This window comes from Oreochromis niloticus, linkage group LG18, assembly GCF_001858045.2.
Source record: "Oreochromis niloticus isolate F11D_XX linkage group LG18, O_niloticus_UMD_NMBU, whole genome shotgun sequence".
Taxonomy (NCBI): Eukaryota; Metazoa; Chordata; class Actinopteri; order Cichliformes; family Cichlidae; genus Oreochromis; species Oreochromis niloticus.
This window is the reverse complement of record NC_031982.2, coordinates 31,823,403-31,840,568: the sequence shown is the minus strand read 5'-3', so window position 1 is coordinate 31,840,568 and position 17,166 is coordinate 31,823,403. Positions and strand designations below refer to the sequence as shown.

The window sequence follows — 17,166 nt, the reverse complement described above, 5'->3', positions numbered from 1 at the left end:
GAACGATGAGCAGCTCAGGTTAAACAGTCTTGTTACATCATGGAGATCTAGACTGTAAACTTTCCTTCAGAGTTTCAGAGCAGCATGAAAATAAAGCTGCAGACACTGAATCTGGTTTTGACATTTATTGAACATGGTAAACAATAAGTCCTCTTTACTGTGGTTGGAATATTTCTGTGAGCTGATGGAGCTGAAGTTGGGATTATGCTGAGCAGTGATTACTGGTAGGACTGGATATAATGGGGCGTCTCTGAGGACACGCAGCAGTCGATCAGATGAGTCCAGTCATTGCTTTAGTTACTGCAGGTATTCACACAGCACAGGAATGAACTGTAGCCTCAAGTTTTACACACTTTGTATGTTGTGTGTGAAAAAAATAAAACAACAATAAACAACTTTTACATGAATATTACAGATTATGTGGGTTTATAAAACAATCTGCTGAAACTAGTTCACTCCTCTCTGTGTTAAACCAACTCTTAACTCTACAGCTGTTAAAACATCACATGGATGAATGTAATCCAACACTGTCATCTGGTGTTAATGAGTTTACAGCAGAGTAGCTTTGTGGCTGTAGCTTCATGTTTCGTGATGAGTCTTTCTGATAGTTGTTCCTGTCAGTACTGATGGTTTGTTACCATAAAAAGCTCAGCATATTTCTGCTACAGGGTTTTGTCTCCTGGCTTTATTTCTGAAAACAACTAAAAATATTACAAGCAATCCCAGCAGAGCTGCCAACACTCCCATTAAACTATAGAAACCAGTCATGCCTCCATTTTCTGCTGTTGTCGGTCTCTCAGGTTGGAGCTGATCAGCTGCTGTAAATGACATGAAAATATTTATCATTGATTGATTGATTGAAGTAAAATGTTAGTTACAGAGTTACTCAGGTCATAATTTTAGGTATAGATCAACATGACTCTGAGCAGGTAAACTACATCAGGGCTACTTCATAGACTGTATATAAAAGATGGAGTCAGTCACCATAACGCCCTACATTGTTTAATGAAGCCATAATTAGTATTGTTTCGTCATGGTCATCTTGATGTTTGCACATGACGAGCACGAGGTGACTCTGAGTGAGAAACTGAGGAAACCTGAATATGAATGAAATGAACCTCTTGTTTTATTCGGTTGGAGTTCAGCAGCAGATCTACTCTGCTGTGTTTAGACAAACAGATAAAAATTTGTGTTTAACTGGTGAAACAGTCTGAGGTTAGAGCAGCCGACTGATAATCTGCAGGTTTCTGGTTTGAGTCCCTGTTCAGATGTTGACATCTTTGAGACGACTGTTCTCATGATCCCAGATATAAATAAACATAAACAACTCGACTATGGATCAAATATTTAACAAAAGGTTTCAGGGCTTTTAGGTGCCTTGAAGATATTTGCACTCTGAGAGAAACAGCTGTTTCTTCCTTTTAGTGATTGCACCTCTGATCACATGAAGAATGTGGGCAGTGGGTCACTGTGGAGGTGGGCTGTAGGCTGTCCACTCAATCACACTTTAGTAATTGGAATTATGTTTTCTGTGCTGCCTTTTATACTAAAGTTCTTCTTTGCTTTTGGTTTGTGTGGACGGAGCCCAAAGCTAGAGCGGAGATATTGACCAAAGTGTTGTATAAAACAAAGCAAAGATGCCCCACATCAATAAATATAACTAAATGGTCAAGAAATAGGACACTGAGGAGTAACTGGTGAGCAGATGTCAGAGAGTTTGAAGGAACGTGATGTTAGGAGATCAACACATTAAGGGATTTTTAAAAAGAGAAAACATTTTAAAATCAGTCCTAAAAGTCACAGGAAGCCAGTGAATGAAGGCCAGGAAACAGGAAACAGGAGGCTCCAGTTTCTGAGTTCTAGTAAGAAGGCCAGCTGTCAAATTTTAGACCAATTGATGGCATGAAAAGGAAACATGATTCACACCAAAATAAACTGCAGTATAACAGTCAAGTTATAATGTAACAAAAACACATAGAACTCCATAAAATGAATAAAAGATAAGAAGGGATTGACCTTAGAAAGAAGTATTGGTTAGTAAAAACCCGATTGTATGACAAAATTAATCTTTTTATCCAGTTTTAAGTTAAAGTCCATCGTATCATGCTGAGGTTTTTTGACACAAGGAACCAGTGGACACAGGTCCCAGTTTGGAAAACCATTAGAACTACTGGGTTTAAGTATCATGGCCTCAGTTTTGGTCTCATTTCAGTTAAAAGGGGAAAAAAAAAAGAACATGAAGTGATTGGGAGAGTGGTTACTGAGATCACAGATTAATGGAGGTGCTTTTGCAACCACACCCTGCTGTTCACTAAAAAAGAATTGAAGTCTTTTGACATTGACTTCATTGTTCAGACCCGGAAGCGATGGACATCTTTCATAGAGAGTCTATGGTCTGTTTTAACAGCTCAGTGGATCTAACAGTGAACACCATCGTAATAAAAGAAACTAGATTAACTTCAGCTAAATCAACATACCAGTGACATTGAGTCGACAGCTGGCAGAGCCGAAGCCATAATCAGTGTTGACCTCACACAGGTACAGACCCGAGTCATCAGTCCTGAGTCTGGACAGTTGAAGTCTGATTCGTCCTTCTCTGAGGGCGTCTTTGTCACTCTGGACTCGTCCTGAAAACTTTGCATCCTGAGACTCTGACACCTCAACACCTTCATGAACCTGATACAGGACTGAGGATTTACGACTGATAAAAAGTTCACAGAGGATGTTGAGAGTTTCTGAGGATCTGTCAGGTTTGGTGGTGAACGTCCACTCCAGTGTGATGTTGTGGTTCTCCTCTGCCTGATAGGAGGTCTGTGTCACATTGACTACAAATGATCCTGTTGAGGAGACAGAGAGGGAAAGAGAGGAGCAGACACACTGAGAACTGGAACAAATCTGTTGTTGAGCTTTATTTGGAGTTCATAAAGTGAAGCTGTAAACTAACCAGAGACACATGAGGTGAGGATGATGAGCAGCAGGATCCTGCAGATCATCTTCTCCCTGTGAGAGGAGACAGAGGTGAAGAGTCATCAACACATGAGGTCAAAGGTCAGTCAGTACAGCTAGAAGAAGGAAAATCTACAGTGTGCTATATATCCTCTACTATAGAGCAGCATGTTGTGATGTGGATGAAGTGTGCAGAGGTTTCTCCAAGCTGACAGCAAAATATAAAGAGTAGGTCATAAAATGTGCCTCTGGGAGTTCTCACATTACAGTGAAATCAGAAATGATGAGAGCCCAAGGAGGACCACTGGAGAGGCAGCCGCGCCACCCTCCTAGAAAAGAGCTGAAGAGAGCCCCTGACAGCGTGGGAGTGGGGGGGCCACCCAGCAGCCATGGTGCAGAATCCACAGGGGGCTGGGGCGACATTCCCGGAGCCGGCCAGATCAGACTGAGTCCCCGGACCCAGAGACCTGAGATCCGGGGACCCTCCACTCTCCGGAAGGGGCCTGGCCATGCCACAGGTGCCAGGCCCCACCGAGCAGCCACTGGGAGTGTGCCAGTACACACCTGAGCACCCAGCCCCGGACACAGAGAACCACCTATGCAATGACGTCAGAGGGCATCAGCCAATGGCAGGGAGTGTGGTGGTGGGGAGATAGGCTCCCACACTTGGCGTTCACAATCGGTTTTTGTTTTTTGCTATAACTGATTTATCTCTCTATAATCTGACTGGCATCTTCACCATCAGCAGACAGAAAAAAAAATCAGGTTTCTGGTGTGCTCTCAGCTTTAAGCTGATCAAACAGCTCTATAAAAGAAAGTATAAAAAACTTTGTGTTCTGTGTTTTAGAATATATCAAATATTATCCAACACATGTTTGTTGGTAGCTACAGTAGTGTGCAAAAGTCTTGAGCCAGCTCTTACTTCTTTAAATTTATCTTTGACGGAAGCAGAATTTTTTCAATACTTCAAACGCACCTAACTCAAACTTGTCAAGGAACCAGTTTTAAAATCTATCTTTAGGTACTTTGTTTTTAGAACCTTGTCAGCCTGTCTCATTTCTGTAGTTTAATTTGCCAAAAGCTTAAACAGTCTGACAGATATGAGGCGCCAGCAAGAAGATTTCCCAAAGAGCTATTGGCTAGAAAGTTGGTGTGTAGTGTGTCCTTAAAAGAAGAAACTGGATACATGGAGGACAAAAGAAGTACAAGTCCTTAAAAAGAAAATAAATCAGGAAAAATTTATAAAAGCTGACATGGGGTGTGAGAGATATTCATCTGGACTCTGGGATCTTGAGAAAACAAATGGAATTTTTCAGTTTTGAGAATACCGACAAACCTGATTTTAGAGGGTTTACTCTTAAATCCCTCGAGGCAGAAAAAAATATCAGAAATGACATCAGACAGAGACAGCGTCTGTATTTCACTGTAACATCAGCTGGTAAAATAATAACATTATATCTAAGGATAATGAGAGCAGAGATTTCACTTTAAACACTCTCAGAGATGTTTGACATAAAAACAGAGTTGCAGATAAAATACTTACTGCTGCTGTCTGCTCTTCTTTCCACTCACATTCTGCACACACCAACATCCACGCACAGATTTCACTGACTGAGCTGGAGAGAAGAGTGCCCTTAGGTTATATAAGACACACCCAACACTCACCTTCCCAGGTGTTGTTTCGCTATGCTTACCCTGCTGAGGGAACACTTTCGCTGTGTGCTGAATTAAAGTAAAACTGAGTGTGGAAAATCTTCAGTGCAGTCACTTTTGTGCTTTACATGCTGCATCCTCTAGTTCCATATTTTTGAAAGATGTCGTTTTTAAAGTTTGCGTGATGGTGCATAAAAACCACAGTTGCAGCTGATTTGATTTTGGTGGCAATCGGGACAAAATTAGAACAAATGTTGTCGTCAGTGTTGGAGAAGTAAAGGCACAAAGCAGAAAGATGTCCTGGGTATCTTCATAGTACAGATCCCAGGAACATGTGGTGAGACAGGATGGTCCAAGTCAAGGTTTAGTGTCTAAATATGAGTGAAGTGAGGTGGACACAGGCTGTTAGACAGTCTGCAGCTCATCAGTGTTGTTTTGAGTTTTTAACTTTATTGTTCATATTTAATAATCAGTAAAAAACAGTCTGACACATAGATCAAACTGTCAGTGTGACCAAAAGCAGCAGATCTATAAATGTTAAACTGGACTGTTAGCCTGTTGCTGTGTGGGTGTTAATCATTAAATTATGATTTACACAAAACTACATGAACTACCAGCTTCAACTGATAATTAAAACAAAAAGTTCATTAGGTGTATATGAGGATTTTAATTTTTACTTTTAAGTATTTTTGTTATTTGTTAGTTTTTATAGTTTCTTTTTGTGTCCTCTGTAAATGTGATTCTGGAGTTTTGTATTTTAGGTCATCTGTTGTTGTCGTTCTTTGTAAAGATGTTCTCAGTTTACTGGTTGTGGGATTGTTTTACATCCTCGCTTTGTTAGCTCAGTCTGCTCTTTCATGTGTTCTTTGTTGTGTTGTACTGTTTACCTGCCTGTATGCTTGGCTTCCTTTACTTCCTGGATTTTTGTTAATTTTATAATTTGGACTCTGATTTAGATTTTAGCCAAAGAAATAGCTTTTGTTTTGTTTGGGAATGCCGCAGCTTTGCATTTGGCTCCTAACCTGCTCCCTCCACAGTATGACAGTTTTATAGCTGCAGTGACAGTTTTATAGCTGCAGTGTAACAGACAATAACAGACTGACAGCCTCGCTGCTTTTAAATGCTTTAAACAGACAAAAGTGTCAAATAAGTTGCACAAATAAAGAGCAGAAGTGGACACAATGATACAGTAAAATATAAAATTCATATTCCCGTTGTCTCCTCTTGTTTCAGCTGGTAAATGTTTATTCTTTTCAAACATTCACTGCATCCTTGTTGTCCATGACTCCGTCCTACAGCTGATGGAAACACCACTCTCTTGTTTCAAGTTTAAATGTTGGGGGCGATCAGGTAACCAGCACAATAAAGTCCAGTGTTCTCACTTTCACTTTGTTCAGATTTCCTTGCTCTGACTTGCCCTCGGGATGTCTAGGGGAAAGAATCATTTTGCATCAGCGGCCATTCCTAGTGGATTTTCCCAAAGGAACAGTTTCATAGGACTGAGATGATTATTTGTGTCAGTACTTTGATGCTATGTTGGTAAGATTATTTAGCACTAATTACATCCAGCTGTATTAGGACTTAGGTTAAACGATGTTTCTATTGCTTTTACTATTAGCAAACTTTGTGATGTGATATGAAGCAAATTGTTGGTTGACAGTGACCCCTTGTGGATATTTTGAGATATTATTTGTGTCACGTTATTGTGATTGTTTTCCTATGAGTCTAATTATTAGAGATTGGCCTGTTTCTGTTTTCAGAAAACCATACTCATAGTCACATTTATACTGTAAAACAACAAGTTTATGGATGGCTGCACCGAATTGAGATTAACCCTGGCAGGCACTTTGATTTAAACAGTTGTTCTGTGGGACTTTATAAAAAGCCATCAAACCAGTTCCTGGACTGCTGCCATCTTTCTGACAGAAGACTTTGTCCAGACCTGTGACCCCAACATCCCAACATATCTTCTACAACTTCTCTTTTGTTATTGTCATGTTTGTGTTTTCTGCACAGACTAAAAGTCAAATGTTTGCAGCCACAGCAGCAAAACTGTTTCTGATCACCTGAGAAACAAAATATAGATTTCATGTATAAATCAGATTGTTTTTATTGATTATGACTTGAAAAAGAAAATTTGTAAAGATCCAATAACAGCCTCGATGAGCTGCAGTTTAGTTTGTACCAGTGTCAGAGTCTCCATCAGTTATTCAGTTTTAGAGGGTACATTTGGATCGATTCAAACTACTAAAGGTCTGTGGATCTAGAAGCTGTTTAAAGAGCAGAATTTGTGTTTAACTCAACTTTGAACTTTAAATTCTCAGAAATGAAACTGAGGACATGAAGCTGAGGTGAACCGTTTGATTCATTCTGACTTATTTCAACAAATCACCATTAATCGCACTCAGTGCTGGACTGTTCAGTGAGCTCAGGAACATTACCTGATGTCCTGGTCATTGAATTTGATCAGAGATGTTAAAGCAAACAGGTGTGATCAGGTGCAGCTGTCAGGATATCTGGAGTCTGAATCATTGACAGTTATTTCTCACATTTCCTTCCTTAAATTAGGAGTCATTGTCTTCAGCAGTGATTGTGGACTCATTTTTAGACAAACTGATGTTCACCATGAAAAAAGTGACGTCTATAAACATCTGGAACTACCAAATCATATCATTAGATGTTCTTATGAATAATTATTTGGGGGAATATTATTGTGTCGTTGACTTTTGACTTCACTAAAGTCACAGTTCCTCCCAAATCCACAGGGCTGCATCTCTTTCTGAACTATTTAAATAACCAGCTCATCAAATTTACCTGCACTGCCTGTATACTAAGGACTGACAGGCCTGTAGTGACAAATGGAGATAAGTTAGTATTTTCAAACAACATGAACACTTGAAAAAAAATTCCAAGCACAGTTATGAACACAGACTTCCTTCACCTCTCTTCGCTCAGATTTGGAAACGTCTTCCAAAAAAACAAAAAACAAAGGAAAACTGAAAACACGGGAATCTCTCACCGACTACTTCTGGTTTTCTGTATTTGTGCTTCTGCATTTTATGAAGCAAAAACGTGTTTTCTTATAGCAAACGCACAGTAGATTTGTTAAATGCAGCTCGACATAACTTCAGAGTGAATACTGTGAGGACTCCTGAATCTCTTTCTCCCACAGGAACAGTTTCAGGCGGCACTTTAATAAAGATTTAAGTCGACATGGTGGTTACCTTTGAATAATGTCTGTTTTCTTGTTCTCTGCTCTACAGCAGGTTTGATGTGACTCAGAGGATCAGTTTGATCAGCAGGTGTTTGATCTTTTTCCGCCCAGTGGAAGCTTTTAATAACTAAAGAGGTGAAGTTGGAAGAGGCGATTCATTCTGATAAATGGCTTGAAATGGTGCCAGATCATGGCCATCTATGGACCCGGTGTTAAGTGGCACAGTGGTTCAGGGGTAAGTACTGTATCCTGATTTTATACAGCTCAACAACAACAAAAAAAAGAAAGAAAATACAGGAACTGTGAGGGTGACGAGTAGAGACAGAAATACATTGTTCAGAAGGTTGACAGTCCAATATTTTATTTTTTCCTTTACAACTGTGATATAATGTGTCGACATATACAGTGGAGCCAAGTAAAAAAAAAATCTTACAAGATGACAAAGAAAAAATAACACATCTCCAGCTTACAGATAATCCTGAACTAGACAGAAACATCTCTGTGAGATGTTCACTATTGCTCAAAGTGAGAATAGTGAACAAAGCAGTGTAAACACGTGAGAACAGAAGGGAACTACAGCAATATCTATTTGACTCTGAGCTGCTCTCCATTTTAAGTAATGCTCTGTGCTTGGTCCATCTTCCAATTTTTCTGGGATCTCCAGAAAAATAGAACATTGTGTTCTGGTTGTATTTGTGTTGTTAGTTGTGTTACTGACTCACAGTGTTCCCTGCAGAGCTCACAGACAGAGGACAGATTTTCACAGAGTAAACACAGAAGTGTATTCACAAACAAAGAAACATTTCTTGTCATTTTTCCAGACTTAAAGAAAATGTTTGATTCCAGATGAATCGACTCCCGTGTTTCCTGCTCATCTTTTGTTTTCTTGTGTTTCTGATCAGAATATAAGATCATGTGCCGTAACACAGCAGGAAAAGGTGAGCTTATAGCGCCACCATCTGGACAGGCAGGCTCACTTCAGCTCTAACTGTAGCTGAGTGTTGATGTGCAAACTGCAGCATTTCTGTGAGATTCTTTGAATGTTACTTTGTACATTTGGTGAAGCTGTTGCTGCTGTGATGCTCCTCCACTATAACAATCATAAGTCTGTATATTACTGTGATTTTTACACTGTTTGTACCTGTTCTGTTTATTTCCTGTGTTTAACTCTGAATCTCTTCTGACGTCAGCTAATCAGTGGAAAACAGATGTGACCACAGAGCTCATATAAGATGCTAAAATTCAACAGAAACATTCATGTCACTGTTTTACATCTCAGATAAGTAGACTAGGAAATAGATGAGTCAGTAAAAATATAATATACAAATAAAAGGTTCAGTTCTCATAAAATGAAAATGAACTGGAAGTGATTTTCAAAACTGATAAAGAGGTGCTGCATGTTTAGTAACATTAACTAACATTACCTGTCATAATGCTTCTAACCAGCTGTTGTTGTTGACTCGATGTCAGCTGTCTGGAGACACCAGGGTCACATGTTTAATCCGCTTATTGCCACAATAAGTAATAGTGATAATACTGAAATCTTTGTTAGAGAACTTACACTCACACATTTCTGATCATGAACAACTACCAGTAAATAAACATGTCCAGTATTAATTGGTGTTATTGAAGCTCCTCTCAGCTACAGTCTGAGCCAAAGTGTAGATTCGTACAGCAGAGTTCTTGAACTGGTTGAATCTCATGTTTGTTCCTGATGCTTCACTTTTGTTCCTGTTTTAAATCCAGGCTGAACTTTGAACGACATGATGACACAGCTCTGAGACCTGATGCCTGCAGGACACAAATCATCTGTGGAGATTCTGATGTCAACGAAATAAAAATGGAGAGTGAGGGATGTTTCTGAATAAAGATAAAACATCCACACTTTCATATGTATTATAGAAGAGAATGATCACAGCAGCAACAGCTTCACCAAATGGAGAAAATTACAGTATTTATTGGAACTTCATTAGACATGAATACATTTTTTCCTTGTTCCTTTGAGGCATCAGTGCTGAACTGCTCACAACATGCTGCTCTTTTTCCCTGTTACTGATGTGTAATGTAGCTGTTTGTAGGTAACTGTTGAAAACCTCAGATCACATTTAAATCACTTCAAATTTATACTGACATGTTTTAAATTTGTTCATGAATGCCTCGTCAAAGGGGTCAAAGGTCATCAGCCAGGCTGGTCAGACACAGATGGAGACTGCTTGCATTTAACATCTGAGGCCATCTTTGAGCAGAGATCCAGGTCACAATCAAACTCCATAACATGTGACTCACAGACAAGAAATCACCAAATCACCATGACGACAAGTGGCCGATCTGTGCTTTTCAACAGCTGAGCATGAAGTAAAAATATTCTGATCATTTCCAGCTCTGTGTTTTTATTCTGTGAGTCTATAAGAGTAACTCTGAATGATTCACATGCTTCTTTATATTTATCTGTGTCTTTGTGAGGAAATTAAAAAATACACAGCATGAATGGAGGAAGTGAGCCGAGGAGCAGAGATGTAAAAATGTTTGGAGATCACGTTTGACTTCTGACTAAAGAGGAAGTCGTGTGGAAGAAAATCCTGTGTTGTGTTATCAAACTATGACGAGCATGTGTGTCATACAGGTCCAGCTGACCCAAACACTACACAACCATGTGTGGGGTAAAATGTTAACACCATGTGGAAATCATCAAAAGTCATTTTAGAAGCTTTTTTATTCTACAACATTATTTACATGATCACTGATTATTTCAGCTGCATTAACTTCAATTCAACACCAGGAAATTTCACATTTTATTTCATAAATTATTTTCCGCCACTAGTTAAAGGAAGAGAGTCGTGTAGTCTGTAGTTTGAGGGTAACTTGCTTTTTGATTTTGCTCTTTTATTTCCTTCCTACAATAAACCAAATGAAAGCAGCCAGCATGGCAGACAGAGGAGCTGTTAGTGCTGTTAGACCCTGTATAGTGCTCAGCATGTTCTGTCCCCAACTCTTTACTTCTCCACTTAAAGTTGATCTCTGAGGTCGGAGCTGATCAGCAGCTGTTAAAGACCAGAATAAAAAAGGTCAGCCATCTGGACTTTAATAATATTAAATGTTACAGTTATAAATGAATCATACAGTTAAAACTTCATAAAGTCTGTTGTTAAACAGCTCAGTCAGTACAGTAGTGATAAAGATGTTTACAAAAACCCAAATTCTATTAAATCATCTCACCAGTGACGTTGAGTCGACATCTTCCAACACTGAAGCCATAATCAGTGTTGACCTCACACAGGTACAGACCCGAGTCATCAGTCCTGAGTCTGGACAGTTGAAGTCTGATTCGTCCTTCTCTGAGGGCGTCTTTGTCACTCTGGACTCGTCCTGAAAACTTTGCATCCTGAGACTCTGACACCTCAACACCTTCATGAACATGATACAGGACTGAGAGTTTATCACTGACGAAGAGTTCACAGAGGATGATACGGGTTTTGGTGGATCTGTCAGGTTTGGTGAACGTCCACTCCAGTGTGATGTTGTGGTTCTCCTCTGCCTGATAGGAGGTCTGTGTCACATTGACTACAAATGATCCTGTTGAGGAGACAGAGAGGGAAAGAGAGGAGCAGACACACTGAGAACTGGAACAAATCTGTTGTTGAGCTTTATTTGGAGTTCATAAAGTGAAGCTGTAAACTAACCAGAGACACATGAGGTGAGGATGATGAGCAGCAGGATCCTGCAGATCATCTTCTCCCTGTGAGAGGAGACAGAGGTGAAGAGTCATCAACACATGAGGTCAAAGGTCAGTCAGTACAGCTAGAAGAAGGAAAATCTACAGTCTGACTTCATTCACTCATTACAACACCTACAAAGAGAAACAACAAGAAAATGCAGAAATATCAACAGTATTTGTATCCTGACAAAAAATAGCATCATTATATTTAAGAATAATTAGACTATAAATGTGTTTTTAAGACATGCTGAGATGTTGTACAGTTTACTTAAAAACACAGAGCAACAGGAATAATGTAGGAATCCATAAAATGGAGTCAAAATTTTTCACAGACATTCTGCAGACAAGAAGCAACAGGTGGAGTATATGCATTAACTGTCACGTAGCGAATAGCTGTGCTCAGCTTTTAATAACTCATCCGAAGTAAGAGATTTTGTGCAAGATTTTCTAGCAGGTCGCCTGAGCAGTAGTGAACAAAGCAGTGTAAACACGTGAGAACAGAAGGGAACTACAGCAATATCTATTTGACTCTGAGCTGCTCTCCATTTTAAGTAATGCTCTGTGCTTGGTCCATCTTTCAATTTTTCTGGGATCTCCAGAAAAATAGAACATTGTGTTCTGGTTGTATTTGTGTTGTTAGTTGTGTTACTGACTCACAGTGTTCCCTGCAGAGCTCACAGACAGAGGAGAGATTTTCACAGAGTAAACACAGAAGTGTATTCACAAACAAAGAAACATTTCTTGTCATTTCTCCAGACTTAAAGAAAATGTTTGATTCCAGATGAATCGACTCCCGTGTTTCCTGCTCATCTTTTGTTTTCTTGTGTTTCTGATCAGAATATAAGATCATGTGCTGTAACACAGCAGGAAACAGTGAGCTTATAGCGCCACCATCTGGACAGACAGGCTCATTTCAGCTCTAACTGTAGCTGAGTGTTGATGTGCAAACTGCAGCATTTCTGTGAGATTCTTTGAATGTTACTTTGTACATTTGGTGAAGCTGTTGCTGCTGTGATGCTCCTCCACTATAACACTCATAAGTCTGTATATTACTGTGATTTTTACACTGTTTGTATCTGTTCTATTTATTTCCTGTGTTTAATTCTGAATCTCTTCTGACGTCAGCTAATCAGTGGAAAAGAGATGTGACCACAGAGCTCATATAAGATGCTAAAATTCAACAGAAACATTCATGTCACTGTTTTACATCTCAGATAAGTAGACTAGGAAATAGATGAGTCAGTAAAAATATAATATACAAATAAAAGGTTCAGTTCTCATAAAAAGAAAATGAGCTGGGGGTGATTTTCAAAACTGATAAAGAAGTGCTGCATGTTGCTAAAATCAGTTTAGTAACATTAACTAACATTACCTGTCATAATGCTTTTAACCAGCTGTTGTTGTTGACTCGATGTCAGCTGTCTGGAGACACCAGGGTCACATATCTAATCTGCTTATTGCCACAATAAGTAATAGTGATAATACTGAAATCTTTGTTAGAGAACTTACACTCACACATTTCTGATCATGAACAACTACCAGTAAATAAACATGTCCAGTATTAATTGGTGTTATTGAAGCTCCTCTCAGCTACAGTCTGATTTCTACAGCAGAGTTCTTGAACTGGTTGAATCTCATGTTTGTTCCTGATGCTTCACTTTTGTTCCTGTTTTAAATCCAGGCTGAACTTTGAACGACATGATGACACAGCTCTGAGACCTGATGCCTGCAGGACACAAATCATCTGTGGAGATTCTGATGTCAACGAAATAAAAATGGAGAGTGAGGGATGTTTCTGAATAAAGATAAAACATCCACACTTTCATATGTATTATAGAAGAGAATGATCACAGCAGCAACAGCTTCACCAAATGGAGAAAATTACAGTATTTATTGGAACTTCATTAGACATGAATACATTTTTTCCTTGTTCCTTTGAGGCATCAGTGCTGAACTGCTCACAACATGCTGCTCTTTTTCCCTGTTACTGATGTGTAATGTAGCTGTTTGTAGGTAACTGTTGAAAACCTCAGATCACATTTAAATCACTTCAAATTTATACTGACATGTTTTAAATTTGTTCATGAATGCCTTGTCAAAGGGGTCAAAGGTCATAACCAGGCTGGTCAGACACAGATGGAGACTGTTTGCATTTAACATCTGAGACCATCTTTGAGCAGAGATCCAGGTCACAATCAAACTCCATAACATGTGACTCACAGACAAGAAATCACCAAATCACCATGACGACAAGTGGCCGATCTGTGCTTTTCAACAGCTGAGCATGAAGTAAAAATATTCTGATCATTTCCAGCTCTGTGTTTTTATTCTGTGAGTCTATAAGAGTAACTCTGAATGATTCACATGCTTCTTTATATTTATCTGTGTCTTTGTGAGGAAATGAAAAAATACACAGCATGAATGGAGGAAGTGAGCCGAGGAGCAGAGATGTAAAAATGTTTGGAGATCACGTTTGACTTCTGACCAAAGAGGAAGTAACATGATATTTAGAATATATATATAGATATTTGCTGTCTGTACAAACAACGTAAGTAAGAAACAGTTTTACATACACACACAAGGTTAGAGACCGGCTATAACGACTTGAAAGTGGTTGAGTGACGTAAACTTTCCTGCACGTTGGTGAATGTTTATGGTCTAATCGTACCAAATGTGCCCAAATGTATGAAGATAATAAATTCAGATGTGTGCCACCCCCCTGAATCCTGTCCTATGATAATATTTTAATTCAAAAAGAAAAAATAGTTCTGATTGAAAATTCAGATTTTTTCCACTTGAACTTTTCAGTTGAAGAAAATTTCTCAGATGTTCATAATTACAAACAGAGACACTGACACAAAGTTTCTCATGACAGTAATACTTACCTTTTCTTCTTCTTAAAATCAATCTGAGTAAATGTGCCAGAGACAGTTTGAGTTTGCTTACAAACACAGAGCATCAGGAAGGACACAAACAGAGGTAAAGATGAAATACTTACTGTTGTTGGTTCCTTCTCTTTAGGATGATGTTCGGTGGGGCTGCTTTCCTCATAGTGTGGACACAAACTTCAGATACGATAAAGAAATGTCAGTGGGTTTAACTCAGTGTGCTGCATCTCTGACGTTTCATGCTTTTCTTCCTCTTTCAAGATGTGTTTAATAGCTCAGCTGTTATGTAATCTCACAACTGTACAGTTAACAGTGTAAAGTGTAAATGTGGAGTTCACAGTCTGGCTGATGCAGAGACCATTTAACCCAAACTGCTCCAGAAGACTTTCACAGTTCAGTAATATCCTGTTACAGTCTCTAACACAGAAACACATTACAGAGACGTTTACAGCCAGAACAACATGGCAGAAGTTGTTTCAGTGCAAACCACAGAACAAAAACTGTGACAGTGTGTTTTACACCTCTGCACTTTACTTGGTGATGACTTTGATAAAGTTATGATTTGTTCCTTTAAAATGATTTACAGATGAAACTTTACTGACTTTCAAAGTTCTGTTATTGAAATCTGAAATCTGTTATTGAAACAGATACTGTTCTACAGGAAGTTTCAAAATCTGCTGTGATGCAAAAGGACTGAAGAAATAATCATCCTTCCCTCTTTGTATAACCAGCTTTGAACTGTTTTTGTCTGCTGAGCTGATTGTGAATGATCGACTCTTCCAAACTATTTTATTATTAAAACAAAACAAAACTGCCGATGTCACGTCAAAGGAGAGAGAGAGACCTGATGAAACAGCTGGCTGAAGAAAACAAACCACCAACTAAAGAAGAGGAGACAGCAGCAGCATGTATGTGCTCTGTCTTATATTTGACTCTATTTCTACTTCCTGCTGCTTTATTTATGTCTTCTTTATTTTTATGTGACGTTTGTTAAAAACATCTTTGATAAAAGCAGGTCCATCCATGTTACTGCTGTTTTTATAATCACAATACTTTAGTAATGCCTGACGAATTTTATTATAGTTTTGATCTCTGTTTGTCTCCTGATGTCTCTTTTGTTTAATCTACCCTCAGGTTTTCTCTTCTCGTTGCACGTCCTCTTGTGTCTAGTTCCCTGTGGTAGGATCTGTCTTTGACCTCAGTCTTGTTTCCGTGTTAATTAGTCCGTATCCTCGGTCATGTTGTTTTTCGCCTGTTCCCCTTTCAGGTCTGTGTTTCTCTCGCTCCCTATGTTCCCTGTATTTAGTCCATCTGCGTCTCTGTGTGCGTGTTGTGTACTTCCTGTTTAACTTTGATAGTCACTTGTCTTCCGTGCAGCATGTTCTGTTTGGTTTGCTTGTCTCATTCATGTTCTGCTGTGTTCCCACCTGAGGTCTGTTCCCTCGTTTGCTCTTGTGTGTATTTAATGTCTGCATCTCCCTCAGTTCTGTGTGTTCTTCCAGTCTGTTTAGTTTCTGGTGTATTCCCAGCTTTAGTTTGTAATCTTTAATTCCAGCAATAAAACTACTTTAGGAATTTAGTCTCCTTGAGTTCTGCATTTTGGGTCCATTCACACAGCTGTTATGACATAAGAACAGTAACAGACTGAACTAAATTAAATAACACAACTTGTTACAAAGTTTACAAAATATAAGAAATAGCTCAGTTTAAATACCCAGAAGATGAAATATTTATGACTGACATTTTACTCTAAACTTTAAAACAAAGTTTTAAAGTTTCTTGAAAAATTATGGATAATATAAAGTTTTACTGATTTACACATTTGAGGTGACCATGACCTGATTTTCGCCAAAATGAAATCAGCTGAGCTGTTCTTGGTTTCTGCCCTCACACAACATTCGAAAATGATACCTGTGGACACTAGACTACGAACAAACAGACTGGGAGACAAATGGAAATTTTAGAATATAAAAATTCAGACTTTTTGATAAATAATGTAAAAATTGTGTTACATCCTCAGCATGTAGGTCAGGTATGAGGTCACCTTTTTGGTAAGGACAGCAGTTAATGGCACTTTTTCAGTCTTTTTCTGTTTTACTGTCAGTGATCTGTCAGAGATGCTGTTTCATTTGAAATGTTGCTTCTTCTGAAGATTTACATTGATCTCAAAAGTATTTAGTTTTTCAGCTGCAGAGACGTAAAAATTATATGAGAGTGAAATTTTAAAAAAGAACCAAAATACAGACTTCTGGACTCACGCTCTTTACATGAACATTAACACATGTTCCTTTTTGTAGGAGAAGTTCAGTAAAAAATGTTTAAGTATTTATAATTTCCTTATCAGTTGATACATGGCGCCAACTTGTGTCCAATTAAAAACATTTCAATTTGTCTGAAAATTTGAAAAATTTGAAATATCTAAAATATTTTCAGAGTAAATCAAAGTGCAGGTTTTCCTTCTGGTTGCTTTCACTGCAGTGTTTGTGGTCCATGTAGTTTTGGTCAGTCTGAGTAATAATCAGGATCATGAACAGGATCAGATGTTGTAATGAGTGAATGAAGTCAGACTGTAGATTTTCCTTCTTCTAGCTGTACTGACTGACCTTTGACCTCATGTGTTGATGACTCCTCACCTCTGTCTCCTCTCACAGGGAGAAGATGATCTGCAGGATCCTGCTGCTCATCATCCTCACCTCATGTGTCTCTGGTTAGTTTACAGCTTCACTTTATGAACTCCAAATAAAGCTCAA

At 38.7% G+C, this 17,166-nt stretch overlaps 3 protein-coding genes and 1 long non-coding RNA gene across 9 annotated transcripts in view; 2 read left to right on the top strand and 2 right to left on the bottom strand.

The window, feature by feature from the left end:
- Window positions 1–405: 405 nt before the first annotated feature.
- LOC109195430 (CD276 antigen-like) lies at window positions 406–3,083 on the bottom strand. Its single transcript, XM_019347470.2, has 3 exons — window positions 2,945–3,083; window positions 2,478–2,837; window positions 406–818 (listed from the first exon to the last, which is right to left on the bottom strand). Exons 1-3 carry the CDS (start codon window positions 2,991–2,993, stop codon window positions 649–651), a joined length of 579 nt encoding a protein of 192 aa, XP_019203015.1. The 5' UTR covers window positions 2,994–3,083; the 3' UTR covers window positions 406–648.
- Window positions 3,084–7,673: 4,590 nt separating this feature from the next.
- On the top strand, window positions 7,674–10,190 carry LOC112842878 (uncharacterized). Its single transcript, XR_003214913.1, has 3 exons — window positions 7,674–7,740; window positions 7,863–8,048; window positions 9,560–10,190. It is a non-coding gene; the product is annotated as an uncharacterized LOC112842878 (long non-coding RNA).
- Window positions 10,191–10,508: 318 nt separating this feature from the next.
- On the bottom strand, window positions 10,509–15,726 carry LOC109195595 (uncharacterized). Its single transcript, XM_019347864.2, has 5 exons — window positions 15,545–15,726; window positions 14,527–14,593; window positions 11,494–11,549; window positions 11,030–11,386; window positions 10,509–10,854 (listed from the first exon to the last, which is right to left on the bottom strand). The coding sequence occupies exons 2-5, from the start codon at window positions 14,577–14,579 to the stop codon at window positions 10,697–10,699; spliced, it is 624 nt and encodes a 207-aa protein (XP_019203409.1). The 5' UTR covers window positions 14,580–14,593; window positions 15,545–15,726; the 3' UTR covers window positions 10,509–10,696.
- Window positions 15,121–17,166, top strand: part of LOC109195592 (uncharacterized) — a 48,429-nt gene continuing 46,383 nt past the window's right edge. For 5 of the 6 annotated variants that reach the window (XM_025900359.1, XM_025900358.1, XM_025900361.1 and 2 more), the window contains exons 1-2: window positions 15,121–15,324; window positions 17,068–17,123. In XM_025900359.1, coding sequence (XP_025756144.1) covers window positions 15,323–15,324; window positions 17,068–17,123 — 58 coding nt within the window. In that variant the 5' untranslated portion in view covers window positions 15,121–15,322. The remainder of the gene's footprint in view (window positions 15,325–17,067; window positions 17,124–17,166) is intronic. The other variant, XR_003214889.1, reaches the window with a different exon arrangement.

Excerpts from the sequence above, each read along its gene's own strand:
- LOC109195430 (XM_019347470.2), bottom strand. The coding sequence starts at position 2,993 with ATGATCTGCAGGATCCTGCTGCTCATCATCCTCACCTCATGTGTCTCT. Across the intron at positions 2,838-2,944 it reads CCTCACCTCATGTGTCTCTG|GATCATTTGTAGTCAATGTG; the intron begins GTTAGTTTACAG and ends TCTCCTCAACAG. Across the intron at positions 819-2,477 it reads CTGTCGACTCAATGTCACTG|CAGCTGATCAGCTCCAACCT; the intron begins GTATGTTGATTT and ends TGTCATTTACAG.
- LOC109195595 (XM_019347864.2), bottom strand. The coding sequence starts at position 14,579 with ATGAGGAAAGCAGCCCCACCGAACATCATCCTAAAGAGAAGGAACCAA. Across the intron at positions 11,550-14,526 it reads AAGAGAAGGAACCAACAACA|GGAGAAGATGATCTGCAGGA; the intron begins GTAAGTATTTCA and ends CTCCTCTCACAG. Across the intron at positions 11,387-11,493 it reads CCTCACCTCATGTGTCTCTG|GATCATTTGTAGTCAATGTG; the intron begins GTTAGTTTACAG and ends TCTCCTCAACAG.